A 15,242-nucleotide genomic window follows, 5' to 3' on the forward strand; every position below is an offset into this window, starting at 1 on the left:
AACATTTTAATATTTCCACAGGTGGAGCACATACTTTCACCACATCCCTCCTGAAGGCAGGAATAGTCTCTTAGTAGTCCTTTCAGCTGCAGTAACTGGCACAGAGACTAGCTCTGTTCTTAATATCAGAATACACTTTTCCAGAATAAAAGTAAAATGTTCATATAAACATACGTGGGGTGGAAGGAGGTCCGGCCTGGGGGTACCGACACTTGCTCTCACACCACACACAGCCTTGCATAAGCATTCTGAGCCTTCATTTCCCTTTAAAAGTCTACAGTGGTAATGCCCCTTTTATCTGATGTCAGACATCCACCCAGAATACTGCACATAAAGCCTCTGAGTGACAAAATGAAAAAAGCTTCTCACAAAGTCCACACTTTATCCATAGTAGAGGCCTACTGATTTTTATTTCATGTATACTTATAATAAACCTGGTTACTTGGTTATGAAATATTTCCCATTATTGTTAAAAGCAGTACTTTTTTTTTTTTTTTTGGCTGCACCACGCAGCATATGGGATCTTAGTTCTCCGACCCGGGATCGAACCCGTGCCCCCTGCATTGGAAGCGTGGAATCTTAACCACTGGACCACGAATGAAGTCCCCAAAAGCAGTAAAATAGATCAGATGTCGAAGGAAAGAAACTGGAGAAACCCTAAATGTTCTTCTTCCTGATGCATGGGAAGAAACCAAACCTTCCCCAAAAGGTAAATTAGATTCAATCCAAAATCATAGTATTGCTTAATGTCACTGAACACTTAAAAGTCATTCATTATGGCAGTCTCCATCTTTTATGCCAAAATTAGACTCAATTTGTGATTAATTTAATTCAATCTTTAATTACGATAAAACAGAATCAATGTTCAGCAAATACTGTACTACATTCTAATACTATCCGTGGTTACCCAAATCATTAACCTGGGAAGAAATGGTAAAAGCCCTCTTTCATAGTTCACTTTTCCTTACTCAAGTAATCTCTTCACTAACTGCTTCTATTTTATTTTTCACTACATAACATTAATGGAATCACAAAGGAAAGGTCGTCTAATTTTAAGCAACACAAAAGTTATCCAAGAAGCATTTTACATATAGAAATAAAGTGGATTATTTTATTTTACAGAATTAATTTTATTCCCAATGATGCTAATATATTTTAAAGAAGTACAGTGTTAACTATTCCCCAACTATAGGTAATCAGCTCCTTCAAGGAAGTGACCATGTCTGCCAATTCTGATCCTTAAAGCACGTGATAACCAAAAGAAAACTTAACAAATATTTCTGAGACTGGCTTTGAAAGGACTTTTATATATCAGTAATGGAAATCCAAATGCATATAATTCCTTTGGAAAGTTAAATACACCAAGGATCTTAAGAATTCTGAGCAAATTCTGATATGTTCTCTAGATGTAATATATGATGGAAACTAATTTACAGTGTAATGGTAGATGAAAATATCAGGATAAAAATAATCTATGAAATATATGTAAAATATAAAAGTATATTTTATATAAATATATGTATTTATACAAATCATACACCTTAATGTGTTATAAATATATAATTGTATACATTTATATATTTAATATTTCAGATACAATATTTTGAATTTTTATATATAAAATGTTAAAAATATTACATGTTATACATAAAATATAAAAATTATATATGAAATGTAATTATCAATTTTTTTAAAACCTGTGCATTGGGAAAAAAACTGGAAGGAAATGCACAGAAATGTTAACACAGTATTTGTGTTTGGGTGATGAGACCTTGGCTGATATTTTCTTTTCTACATGTGCTAAATCTTACTTAATGGACTATGCACTACTTTTAGAATAAAACAATTTTCAAAAAGAAAAGTAAGGAAAAAATGGGAAGGAGCACTGATGAGAGGTAAGGAAATGGCATAATTAGAGCAGTTAGTTACCATTTAGTGTTATAATTAAGGAACTTTTTATGTGATCACAAATGATAACTAAGTTACAGAACATTTGTGCTGGAGTGACAAACTGCCTAATTCTGTCATTTGACAGGTACTACAGGAAGAAGTTACAGCTTATATGATGCTTTACACTTTACAAAATGTCACATCACCAGTCCTTCAAAGAATCCTGTGAGATAGATTCATATGCCCCATTTTCAGGATCAGGAAACTGAGGGCTAACTGCTTTAATAATAATATCTACCATTTACCGAATGATTACTCTGGGTTAAGCACAAAATCCTGTGAAAATTATCACCACTTTACAAAGAAAACTGAAGGGCATAGGTTACAGCTGAGAGTCACTGTTCTGACTCGAAGCCACGCATTTAAAACAGGAGTCTTGAGTTATAATCAACTTCGCGGAGTTAGTTAGTGGAAGAGTTGAGCCTATGCCCCCAGTCCTATGGTTTCTCTACTACACCGGTCTCCCCTCCTCGCCTACGGTTCTTTCAAGAGTGACTTAGTTTGACAACCACTATGCAGGTCCAGAGGCAAAAGGACTAGGCCCAGTAATAACCAAAAACTAATGTTGGCGGAGGGCCTAGCCTCAGAAGGAAGGCAAGGCAGTGAATAACTGCAGAGTGCAGAGAGCAAGTCGAACAAGTCTTAATACACATCAAGGGGTAGCCAGGGGAAACACTCTCTACCTCAGGAGCAGGGATGGCAACATAAATCACGATTCCTGCACCTGACACTCGCGTTCCTCGGTACCACTCCCAGAGCGCCTTTCCGGTTCACCTCAAAGGTTGACCGCAACAACCCCTGGGCTGGGGTCCTACTTTACAGAAAAAGCTGGAAGAAACGACATGGTAGGCCGGGCAGGCAGAGAAACAACGAGTGCAGGAGCTAACGGTGGACACCTGGCGGACTGGGCACCTCGACCACGCCTGAAGGGCACCAGAGGAGTCTCGGGCCACCACCGAGGGGAGCAAGAGTCCAGGGCCCGCGGCGGCGACAGAGGCCCCGAGGGAGGACGCGGTGCTGGGACTGTCGCCAGCCGAGGCTCGGCGCGGGGCTTGGAGATCGGCCCAGGTGCCTCACTACTCACGTTGGACTAGCCGGTCTGCGGAAAAGGTGGATGAGCAGCTGGTGACTAGCGCGCAAGGGACGGCCGCAGCCATCTCTGCGCCAGCGAACAGGTTCTGTCCAGGAGCCCCTTCCGCCTTGGGCGATACCACGGCCGCCGGCGCGCGGGGGAGACGCGCAAAGGAAGGCGCATTCTCAGAAGGCACGGCCGGCCCTGCCTCCTCCCCCAGCCCCTCTTCCGCTCCCGGCGTGGATCAGGCCGGGCTGCGCGTGGCGTTGCCATGGGGACGAGCTCCCTCCGCAGTAGGTTCCGGCGCCTGGAGACCTCGCCTCCCCGGGGAGGTAGCCCCGCCCGGCTGTAGGCATGGCCCAGGAGACGGAAAACCACGACCCCATCGGATCCATATTAATCCAGGTGGGAAATGGGCCTCACCGTCCCTTCCCAGCTAAGACCTTTCGAGCGAGGCCCAGCAGCGGCCATCCACTCATGCCCGCCCATCCACTCACGCCCACCCTCTTGGAGCGCCGCTCCCACACTGCCTCCAACACACGAGCGGCAGCACCGCTTAGAGAACTCCCAGATATGCCAACCCAGACCTCTCCCGCCAAGCTCACACACCTCCGGAACCTGAGCCTGGAGGTTGCGCTCCCGAAGCACAACCATTTTGCCTCTGGTAAAACTCCAGGACCATACACACCACCGGGATCTTTACTTTGGAAAAATGCATCTTACAGTGAGGCACCATTTTTAAGGGTTATGTTCTGAAAATTTTGATCCCATGATGTAGGGAAGTGGAGGAGATACGAATCAGACACATTGGAGAGGTGATAAATCTGGGGAGAAGTTGAAATATGTGAACTGCTTTTCTTAAGTTTTTCTGGATCTAGAAGTCCCTTGCAAATAAATGAGTTGTGGGGATGTAATGTACACCATGGGAATTATAGTTAATAATGCTCTACTATGTATTTGAAAGTTGCTAAGAGTAAATCTTAAAAGTTCTCATCACAAGAAAAAAAATTGTAACTATTGACATGTGTGGTGATGGATGTTAACTAGACTTACTGTGATGATCATTTAGCAATATGTACAAATATCGAATCATGTTGTATATGTGAAACTAATGTTATATGTCAATTATATCTCAATAAAAAATAATAAAATAGAAATACCTTGCTTGGGAACATACAGATAGGGAAACATATTAAAGATAAAAGATGGCTAATCAAGTTAAAGTTTTGGAATGTGGAAATGTGACAAATTAAAAAACACAGGGAAGTAGCTTTTTCTAATCTGAGGGGGGAAATATCAAGAAAGTATTAACTTCTCCCACATAACTCAGTTTATGACAGTTACACTCAGATTTTCCCAGAATGTTAAAAGTACTTTGTTTTTCCACATTTACATATTATCGTTTTAAAACATTTCCACATATATCATCACTTTTAACTGTTATATTTACCTCTACTTGACTAAGGCTTGAAGTAATTTGCCTAAGGTCACTCTATCAGGACTCTACTCAGATCTAAAGGGTCTAATTTTTCTTCCTGCCATGATTTGGTCTCTTACCTCCCATCTGGGAGACTTCTTTCAATTCACCTTTTCCAAAATACAAACCCCTAAACTCACCAATTTCATAGACTTCCCCAATATGAATCATACCCAAATTTTCCTACCTCACCTTTTATTATCCTTGCTTTCACCACCACCCTAGAATGAGTTTAGCCAAACTGCCAAATCTGAGGGAACAGTCTCCACAAGACTGTCCTCACTTAGACACAAGGCACAAGTTCATGGGTCCCTAGAACCATCCTCACTTCAGACCAGCTATTTACACATCTGGAAGCCCTAGCCACTTCACAGTGGCTAATTAGCTAGAGCAACTCACAAAACTCAGGAAAGCACTATGCTTACAATTACAGTGTTTTTATAGCAAAAGGATACAAATTAAAATCAGCCATGGGAGGAGATGCTTAGGGCAGAGTCCAGGAGGGGTCCAAATGGAGCTTCCAGCCATTTTCTTCCCATGGAGTCATGGAGGGCATTACCTCCTTCCAGCCATGATATGTGACAATATATACACATTATTGCCAACTAGGGAAGTTTTCCCAAGACTTTAGTGTCCAGAGTTTTTATTGGAGCTCAATCAAACTGCCCATTTGGCTGACTTTTAGTCTTCAGCCCTTCCCAGAGAGTAGACTAATGATTTCAGTCTAATTCCTCTAGAGATTGGAACTGATACAGCATAGCTCAAAGCCCCCATCATAAAGACATTCCTGTCAAGCAGGACACTCCAGGGGCCTAGAGATCACCTCCTAGTATCCAAGGGCAAAGGCCAGACCTCTCTTTGGGAAGAGCTAAGAGAGTCATATCCATGTTGATCAGCCCCCCAACTTGCTTAAAAGGGTTACTTCGTATACACTAAGTGGAGGGCTATGCAGAGAAAGAGAGGCTACAGTTAAACTGATTACTGAGGCTGATCTCTAGATACAATGTAAAATTCTTCCTGGTACAATGTAGAATATGTATAATGAGGAAATGTGGAAGACCTTCCCTACTTTTTCACTGCATTCTGAGTATTTGTGAGCATACAGCAGCACCCTCAGACATGCCAACATGGGTTCCATTTCTACCTGGGGCTGTGATTTATTTCCTTCCAACAGGCTACCAAAGAGCAGTACATCTAGTGAAAAGGATATTTGGTTGGGAGTCAGAATACTGAGGTCTGACCCTGGCAATGACATTGCCAGGTGGGTAACTTTGGGCTAGTCACTTCATCTCTCCGGGCCTCAGTTTTCTCTTCTGTCGGACACATAGCTTAGATTAGAACTACTGCTGATTCTAAATTGACCCAATTTCTCCAAAACTACATAATTGGTCTTTACTGTAAAGTGGACTTCCTTACTGTTAGCAGAGGTACTTCATTCAAATCTCCACTTGCTTCACCCTAATACAGTATATTAGGTCTATGTCTCAGTGAGATACATTAAGCAACTCTTTAAACCAATGATTCTCAAAGTGTAGTCCTAGGACCAGCATCATTAGAACCAGCTGGGAGCTTGTAAGAACTGCAAATTCTCAGATCCCACTCCAGGCCTAATAAATCAGAATTTCTGAGGGCGGGGCCCAGCAATCTGTTGTTACAAGCCTTTCAGATAACTCTGATGCACCCTCAAGTATGAGAGCTACTACTTTAGATGGTAGTGTAAAATATAAACTGTTGCATGATTTTGAAGAAAAATCACAATAGCATAGTAGTTATCAGGTATCATGCATGGTTCTAAGTGCTATATATATTTAACTCATTTAACCCTTACAAGTCTATCCGATAAGTACTATTATTCTTTCATGTTATGGAAAGGAAACTGATCAAAGATGAGCATTGTGGGTACTCACATACATAGAAAATTCAAGCAATCTTCTTTCATTTTCTATGTAAGAAATTCTGATTGTGAATATTCTGTCCCAATCAGATCATATATCAAAGTCCATGTTTTCATTTTTGGTTCAGGAACTATGAGTACCATGCCCACATAGAGCTCTACTAGGCAGCATTTTGTTAGCTACTTAATTTCTTTCACCTTCAAGTGTATAATTCAGACCTTTTATAATTTTTTCTGGCTCTTTCCTCAACTGATTAGAATACTGAGGTTTTACTATAGTAATAATAATCACTATAATTAAAATAATAGCCAGTATTTATTGAGAGCCAGACCCTGTGCTGAGGGCTTAGATAATCTCCCACCAACTACTGTAGTAGGCAGGTTTTATTTTTAGTTGCAGTTTACAGAAGAAGAAACTAAGATACAAAAAGGTAAAGTAACTCACCCAAAGTAATAAATCTGGTGTGTGCTGGTCCTTAAACAGGTTATGGCACATTTGTGAAACAATCTTTAAGAAGTGTGGTGGTGATTCTGGGAGGTTTCCTAGATGGTTTCTTTTATTATGAAGTATTAGAAGCTTTGTGTTTATACTTTATTAATAATAATGTGGTGTCTTTATATGTTTATAAATACTTGTTTGACCCAACTATTAAACATATGTTTGTGCAACCAGGATTACCAAGTCTTGCAATCAAATTAGCTTTTTAATTAATTTTGGAAATCATATTTCAAAAACCCAACAGTTGTATGTTTACACCAACCTTGGAAATATTTGAGCTGATTGACAGCTTGATATTATCACTGTCTCTCTTATCAACCCCTCTGTCTGGTTTGCCAGGAGCATACAACATAAAAATGAATGGGGAAGCAATGAGAATGACTCAGCCAAACTCTTATCTTTAGCAGAGATGAATAAAATGGAGTCATGAGGCTGCTTTTGACAAAACGGAGTCTGGTTGCATGGCTCTTTTAAATTCTAGAGCAACTTTTGTCTGCATTGAATCTTTCAAGGGCTTCTTATTAAGTAGCCCTGTCCCCAGACTGTCAAAATAATAATCTTCCTCCAAGTGGGAAATGTATGGAAAGCAGTGCATTTGATGATCACAGAGATGATGGGTGACACGTAAAATTTCAGTATGGTAGATTGGATCTATTTGAAGAACGGAGATTTAGAACTTAATCTCTTTTTCTACCCAGGTCTGGTGAAACATTTCCTACAGTACTTGTCTCTATTGCAATTATACAAACAGATGTGCAGTTACTAAGAGGGGAGAAGAAATATCTGGCAAGGAAAGTAAAAAGCTCTTGAGAAAGATTAAGAGAACAATTCAAATCAATGAACATTTACTCAGTGCCAGTTATATGCCAGGAGTTTCACTAGGTTTTACCATTCAGGAGAGGAGAATTAACATTGGTTCAGTGCCCTCCTATGTGGCTGGCCTTATACAAAGCACTTTATATACTTTAACTCATTTTATTCTTGCCACTATTCTAAAAGGTAGCTATCTATCCCCATTTTACAGGTAAGAACACTAAGGCTCTAAAAAGCTAAGTAAATTTGCCCATCTCAGTTTAGTAAAGGAGGAAATAGAACTCTAGTTCATATCTGTCTGGTTCCAAAGCCTATATTCATTCATTTTCACACCCATTGTCTCATTTTCATTCTACAAGTAGAGTAATTCTTTTTTTTTTTTTTTTCTTGGTAAGAACACTAGAGAAAATGTGGATGGTGTGCATGGACATTGTGTGAACAGTAATAGAACAAGGAATTATGTTCATTTGCCTTTTACCAAGTTATTACTATGTACCAGACCTATTACACATTATCTCACAACTCTATGAAGACATATAATTGTCCACACAAAGCAATGAAGAAATCAGACCTTCGGTTCCCTGATAAATAATCCAGTGTGGTTTTCGCTCCCTCCAGCAGTTGACAGGCATAATTACACAATGATACTTGAAGCTACAAGTATTACAAATACTAGAGCTACAAGAAGGAAATTCAGTGCATTCAAAAGTTGAACCAAAAAAAAAAAAAAAAGTGGGCCTGGAAGTGGGCTTGCCCTTGAACTGCTTTTTTGTACTTTCAAATGTCTTTAGACAATAGATAATCAATCAGCTTGTAGCGCTAATTTGGACAAAACAGTCGAAAGAAGTACATCTTCATCCTTAGTGTGTACCAGCAAACAGTAGGTGTGTTCAGATTTCAATCTGTGAGCCCTGAAGGCTCTACATGATAATTTGTGCAGAGTACAAATGACCAGATGTGTCTGCCAGACTGTGATGCCCATCAGTGAAAAGATGCAAATCTTTTGATCTCTTGAATAGTTGACTCCTTGGGAATACTTGAGAGTAATCGATAACATAGGCTGGATCAACGTGTAGGTCCAGTAATACTAACAGAGAAAAGGTAACTGTTTCAAAATGCCTTTAGCAACCCAATCTGCAGATTATTATTGGTGTGACTATCGCTGAAACAGGTGTTGGGTTCATAAATTTGCATAACAAAATGTTTCTCTTGTGGCAGCAGCCCATACCATAATTGGTGCCATCTGTATTTATCTGTGGAAGTTTGGTTTCTAATATGAATGCAGAGAATCTTGTGCTAATTTCATAATACCTATTTTATTCTGAGGGTGCTTGACTTTGGAGAGATGTTCATCACTTCTAAGGAAAATACAAATTGAAGGAAAATGTTAAAGTAATGACGTTATGTTGCTTTTTCTTCAAGGATTGTTTTCATTTCTGACTACATAAAACAAAATTAAGGCCACATCTACAGAACTGCTTCTTCAGAGCAGTAAGTGGGGAAGATCCAGCTAGAATGGAAAACCAGCAGGCCCTGTCCGCATATTTATAATTCTCTTTTGAAAGGCACTGCTTTCACTAGGACCTCTCTTTGCCGGAAGTGTTCTGTCTTCTTACCTCTCAACCAATTAGTAGAAATCAGAGTTTGGCACAAACTCCTTATTGTATCTGACACAACTGCTTTACCACCTGAGAAAGCAGAAGCCACTTGAGTTGGAGTTTTATCTTGGATCTGTTTCTAACGGGGGAAGGACAAATAGAAAATTGTATGAAAGCTTAGTTTTCCAAAATCTGAAAGACAGTAACTGGAGATGTCTAATAAAGCACGTCTCAGAACCATAAGGACAGTCCTTTTCAATGATCACCATCTTTAAAATCAACTTTCTTGTCTCTAGCAATTCAAGCAAATTGCAAACCTTTAAGATAAATAACTGTTTTAGGTGGACTATGTATGTATTCTTTTTTTTTTTAATTTATTTATTTTACTTATTTTATTTTTGGCTGCGTTGGGTCTTCATTGCTGTGCGCGGGCTTTCTCTAGTTGCGGTGAGTGAGGGCTACTCTTCATTGCAGTGCGTGGGCTACTCATTGCTGTGCCTTCTCTTGTTGCAGAGCATGGGCTCTAAGCGCGTGGGGTTCAGTAGTTGTGACACGCGGACTCAGTAGTTGTGGCTCGTGGGCTCTAGAGCGCAGGCTCAGTAGTTGTGGTGCACGGGCTTAGTTGCTCCGCAGCATGTGGGATCTTCCCGGACCAGGGCTCGAACCCGTGTCCCCTGCATTGGCAGGCGAGTTCTTAACCACTGCGCCACCAGGGAAGCCCTGTATTCTTTTATATTTTATATTCTTCTACCTCCAGGTCCATGAAGAACTTTATCAATTAAAGGAGAAATTAACAAAATTCCCACTTGAGGAAAAAGGCGAAACACTTGACATTCAGAATCTTGAAACAGCAATCAAAAGGACTGAAATGGGGTTAAAAGTAAGTAGAGTTTTAGATATTAAATAAAATTCCAGAAGGAGACAAGGATTCCTCAAGAAGAAAAGAACTGTGCTTTTCACAGGCCCCATGTAATTCTGTAACAGAGGTGGGCCTCAGTTGGTCATCACCTTTCCCATGCTGTTCCTTTTTTAAAAGGATGATTATTAACTGATTGATTTACGTGCCATAAGAATGTGAGGCATTGATAATATATGATTATGAAGTGATAACCCCTAAAATGTGGTTTAATAAAAATCATTTAGAGTTTTAAAAATAACTACTCAGTCCAACAATATGCCTGACAAAAAAAAAGGATTCATACCAATACATTGCAGAGAGTTTCTATCAGATTCACCAGGATTCTAAAAAATAGTTTACTTTTCCCTAATAGCTTAAGTATTTTGAGATTAGTCATTTTTGTAATATTGTAACCTAGTACATAACAATGGAAATAGAAAAGAAATACACCAATTTTGGAACAGAGAAATAAAGTAGATAGGGACTTCACCATTATTAGACGAACATAAGGGCATGGGAGAATCCAATCTTCAGACCAGGATAACATTCATATATAAAACAAGGACCTATTAGCACATGGGTCCAAATAGAGGCCATCTCCATCTTCCAGACCTCTGACGATCAGTGTCTCTGTTCTTGCTTCTGACTTTCACTCTACCATGTTATTAGCATCCCAGCTCAGCTCCTGAGGCTGAGAGATGTGGTATATTTTGTTGCCTCATCAGACTAGCATGCCATTGTCCTATATTACATGATGGTGAGAAGGCTGGACCCAGCTGGAGTCTTTGGGTTGGCCATTTAAAATAATCTGTTACCTAGAGGCCAAACTCTTTCCTCTGATGCTTGCCTGAAGTCCCCATAAGGGAAAGACATTACTCAATGTCAGGGTTGCCTAGCAAGTTTCCCCAGCTAGGTAGCAAACTGACTATTGTGCAGGTTCATTTGTGAAGAATGCTACAGGTCACTTAAGCTTTGAGTCTCAATTGTTTATGCTGCTTTTTGGGATAAAGTAATTTGGCCTTGAGATGCCTAATGATACCTTAGCCTTGAAATAAACACATAGCATTTTGTGTCTTTTGGCTTAATTACACCATTCCAAGAGTTAACCTAATGTAATGCAGTAAATTAGCTGAGGATCTCAAGTCCACTCTAATGGCCTAAACTTTAACTTTTCCATAACAGATTCACATCGAGAAGTATTTAAATGTTGTACACCAACGTGTTTTAACAACTCCTATTGATGATAGCTTATATTCTTCTCGTGCTTCCAAATGGTAAGTAAAATAGCCACTTTAGGGTCCAAAATAAGTACGATTAAAAAAAAACTTTTCTCACACAGGTGAGATGACTGTAAAGACAAACTCCTTGGCTTTGTTCACATCCATTCTACTAATTTCAGTAGAAGTTTTGCATAAGAATTTAATGGCAAAATAGAACTACCATATGACCCAGCAATCCCACAACTGGGCATATACCCAGAGAAAACCATAATTCAAAAAAACACATGCACCCCAATGTTCATAGCGGCACTATTTACAATAGCCAGGACATGGAAGCAACCTAAACATCCATTGACAGACGAATGGATAAAGAAGAGGTGGTACGTATATACAATGGAATATTACTCAGTCATAAAAAGGAATGAAATTGGGTCATTTGTAGAGACATGGATGGACCTAGAGAGTGTCATACAGAGTGAAGTAAGTCAGAAAGAGAAAAACAAATATCGTATAATAATGCATATACGTGGAATCTAGAAAAACGGTATAGAAGATCTCAGTTGCAAAGCAGAAATAGAGACACAGACGTAGAGAACAAATATATGGATACCAAGGGGGAAAGGGGTGGGGTGGGAGGAATTGGGAGACTGGGATTGACACATATACATTATTGATACTATGTATAAAATGGACAACGGATGGGAACATGTTGTATACCACAAGGAACTCACCTAGTGCACTGTGGCGACCTAAATGGGAGGGAAGTCCAAAAGGGAGGGGATATCTGTATGTGTATGGCTGATTCATTTTGTTGTGCACTGGAGGCTGAGGCTAACACAACATTGTAAAGCAACCATACTCCAATAAAAATTCATTTAAAAAAAAGAAGTTAATGGCAGAATTTGGACTTCAATAAAATTTATTCTCCGTTACTTGTACTGCATTCTAATGCTTGACACCATGACAATTGTTTCAGGGTCCTAGTTTTGGTGTTATATATATATTTTTATTTTTAGTAAAGCATATCCAAAATTCAGCTCCTAAAGGAAATACTTTAAAGCAAATCAATTTTTACGCTATTCAGATTATGTGGGACTTTCTTTACAGTTTTTAGCCTGTCATATGTGCTTTACTGTAAAGATGATTTTGGTATCCAGGGTAAACAAAACTTAAATAATAAAACTTGCTTGAAATATTCATTATATAATACATCCTAAGAGATGATTTATTAAAATTAGAATTGAGTTAAAGAGAAATGACCTTTCCACACACTACTATATATAAAATAGATAACTAATAAGGACCTACTGTATAGCACAGGGAGATCTACTCAATACTCTGTAATGACCTTTATGGGAAAAGAATCTAAGAAAGAGTGGATGTATGTATAACTGATTCACTGTGCTGTACAGCAGAAACTAACACAACATTGTAAATCAACTATACTCCAATTAAAAAAAAATAAAAATAAAAAAGAGAAATGACCTTTCCTTACTTTGGACCTTCTTACATCCAGGCTTCCTGAATTTGAGTGTATATAGATTAAGGTTTTGTACTCAGCTTAAAACCCCTGTGGCCCTATTTGCATCATACATGTATACCAAGCATAAGTGAGTCATATCAGAGAGTGAGGTCAAGTTTCAGAGAGCACACATGGAAACATGGAAACCTAGAGACACAGCCACATCCCAAGCCTCAGGAGTGGGGAGCAGAGGCTTGGGTGTACACTCTGCCTGTCTCCCTTTCTCCCACATGAAGGTAGTACCACAGGCATCCATCATCCCTTGGCAGAGGCAAACCTTCCCTAGTCTGTCTAGTTTTTAGTCATTTACATCTTAGATTTTTAAATTTGGGAATAACAATATGACCTGCAAATAGGTTAATACACATCATCTTTTGAAAGAAACAATCTGTAGGGAAAATCATAAAAGGGATTCTTGGAGAAGAAAATATTGGAGGTTACTCTACCAACTTATATTGACTCAGTTCTAAATCAAGAGAGCCACACAGGGCAAAGTGGGAGTCCTATTCAGATGGCAGCCAGGAGATCCATAGTAGGTGGGGAGTGTGTAGCCAAAGGACGGAAGGTACAAACAGCAATACGAAAGCTCCAGAATGGAGGGGGTGGGGAAAGTAAACAGGAGAAGAGATGTCTGCCACCAACTCTAATCAAAGTTCTCCTGTTCTGTCTCCAGCTTTCTCTTTGTACTCTCATCTTGACAAAGAACAGAGAGTCTGGGCTGTAGATTTGCAAGCTATGATAAATGAAAAGAGCACACTAGGTAGCAGAGAACCAAACAGAAAGATTCTGGCAGAGACCTTTGCTTGTACAGTTCTTCCCTCTGGCCAAGGTGTACCCTTGCCCCTTTTTAGGGTCTGGAAGAGTAAAGGAAGATGTTAGCGGGGGCATTCAGCTGGCTCCCAGAAGTGGTCCTTGGATCCTTTCTTTCCTGTTCAATACAATAATACAGTCACCGGCCCTCTTATCAGGGAGATGGGAGCCTGGCAAGTTTGTAGGAGCCCTACGAGCCTGGGGAAGCATCTCAGTCATAGCTGTGGATTTGGGATGCTAAAGTGGCACACAATTTGAAAATGAAATGAGGGGAGCCAAGGCCAAAACTGGAGAAGAGTCCAAACTGGGTTTTCAAAGTAAGCGGACCCAAGGCAGGCCCTGGGAGTGGAAGTGTGAGTCACAGGGCATGGCTCAGGGCAGAAGAGGAGCAGCGGCAGATGGAAATGGAAAACATGAGACCCAGGAGCTCAGGGCCGGTTGTCTGTGACTGTCATATTCCCAGGTAGATACTCACACCTGGCTCTGCACTTGGGGCGGTGGGGTGTTGGGGGAGGGGTTGTCCAGAGACTGTCATGAATAGACTTGGCTTCAGAGTCTGCTGTGGCCTCCCGGGAGATTATATGCAAAGCAGGTTGCAGAACCCAGAATTTCTTCAGGTTCACATGTCTGGGAGGAGCAGGACTGGCCAATTCATTGCATTTTTCTTCTGAGGTTCCATGACAAAGTCCTTAGGATACCCAAGTAAACAAGGAGTTTTTTCATGACTGATGGAATGACTCACTGAGAAACAGGTTGCTCACAACTGATCAGGAGGCCAAAGGGGGAGACTTAGTTTCATAAAAGTTTCAAGCTGGGGCAGAAACTGGACCTGGCCTTGGATCCCCCAAGGCTATCAGTCAAAGAATTTGGGTGTGCACTCATAAAATGTGCTTGCTTATTTATTTATAAATTATATACTTATTATCATAGAGAGTGAATTATCAACTAACACCAACATAGAAATGTTTCAATAATGAGATAAAGATGAACTAAACAGTTAAAAAATTTCTTTTACTTTATTAACAGCACAAAACTTCTTTCTCTTGTAAACAGGTTATTAATTATAATGTTTTGCTTTCTTAATCTTGTTAATCATGACAGCTTTATACTGGTTGTGGCTAATATCCCAAAAATACTCTACACTTAGCTGAGATTCAGCATTGATGCTGGTTGGATGTAAGTCCATATTTTAGTTAGTCTTCTGGATAATTTTTAAGTTTAGGGGGCTTGGGGAGGCTGACTCCTCATAAGTTTGATTGGTTGATCATCATTTTTACATTTTAATATGGCTGAAGAAAAGCTAGAAGTAAAAGTGTAAGTTCTGCCATTTTCTTGTTTTTCACCAATGCTTGTTATCATTTTGTTTTGTTTTGTTTTGTTTTTGTTTTTGTTTTTGTTTTTTTGCTGCATGGCTTGTGGGGTCTTAGTTCCCCAACCAGGGATTGAACCCACGCCCTCTGGCAGTGAAAGCTCGGAGTCCTAACCACTG

At 39.9% G+C, this 15,242-nt stretch overlaps 2 protein-coding genes across 11 annotated transcripts in view; one reads left to right on the forward strand and one right to left on the reverse strand.

The window, feature by feature from the left end:
- AAGAB (alpha and gamma adaptin binding protein) overlaps positions 1–3,231 on the reverse strand; it is a 96,448-nt gene extending 93,217 nt beyond the window's left edge. For 9 of the 10 annotated variants that reach the window (XM_082447634.1, XM_082447635.1, XM_082447626.1 and 6 more), the window contains exon 1: positions 3,035–3,188. In XM_082447634.1, the coding sequence (XP_082303760.1) occupies positions 3,035–3,107 (73 nt within the window). In that variant the 5' untranslated portion in view covers positions 3,108–3,188. Of the gene's footprint in view, positions 1–3,034 lie in introns of all 10 variants that reach the window. The other variant, XM_082447627.1, reaches the window with a different exon arrangement.
- Positions 3,232–3,318: 87 nt separating this feature from the next.
- The window catches only part of IQCH (IQ motif containing H), a 221,912-nt gene continuing 209,988 nt past the window's right edge, over positions 3,319–15,242 (forward strand). Inside the window, 3 exon segments of the mRNA XM_082449136.1 lie at positions 3,319–3,427; positions 10,061–10,183; positions 11,384–11,475. Of these exon segments, the coding sequence (XP_082305262.1) occupies positions 3,377–3,427; positions 10,061–10,183; positions 11,384–11,475 (266 nt within the window). The 5' untranslated portion in view covers positions 3,319–3,376.

This window comes from Balaenoptera physalus (assembly GCF_965194825.1).
Source record: "Balaenoptera physalus genome assembly, chromosome: 2".
Classification (NCBI taxonomy): domain Eukaryota; kingdom Metazoa; phylum Chordata; class Mammalia; order Artiodactyla; family Balaenopteridae; genus Balaenoptera; species Balaenoptera physalus.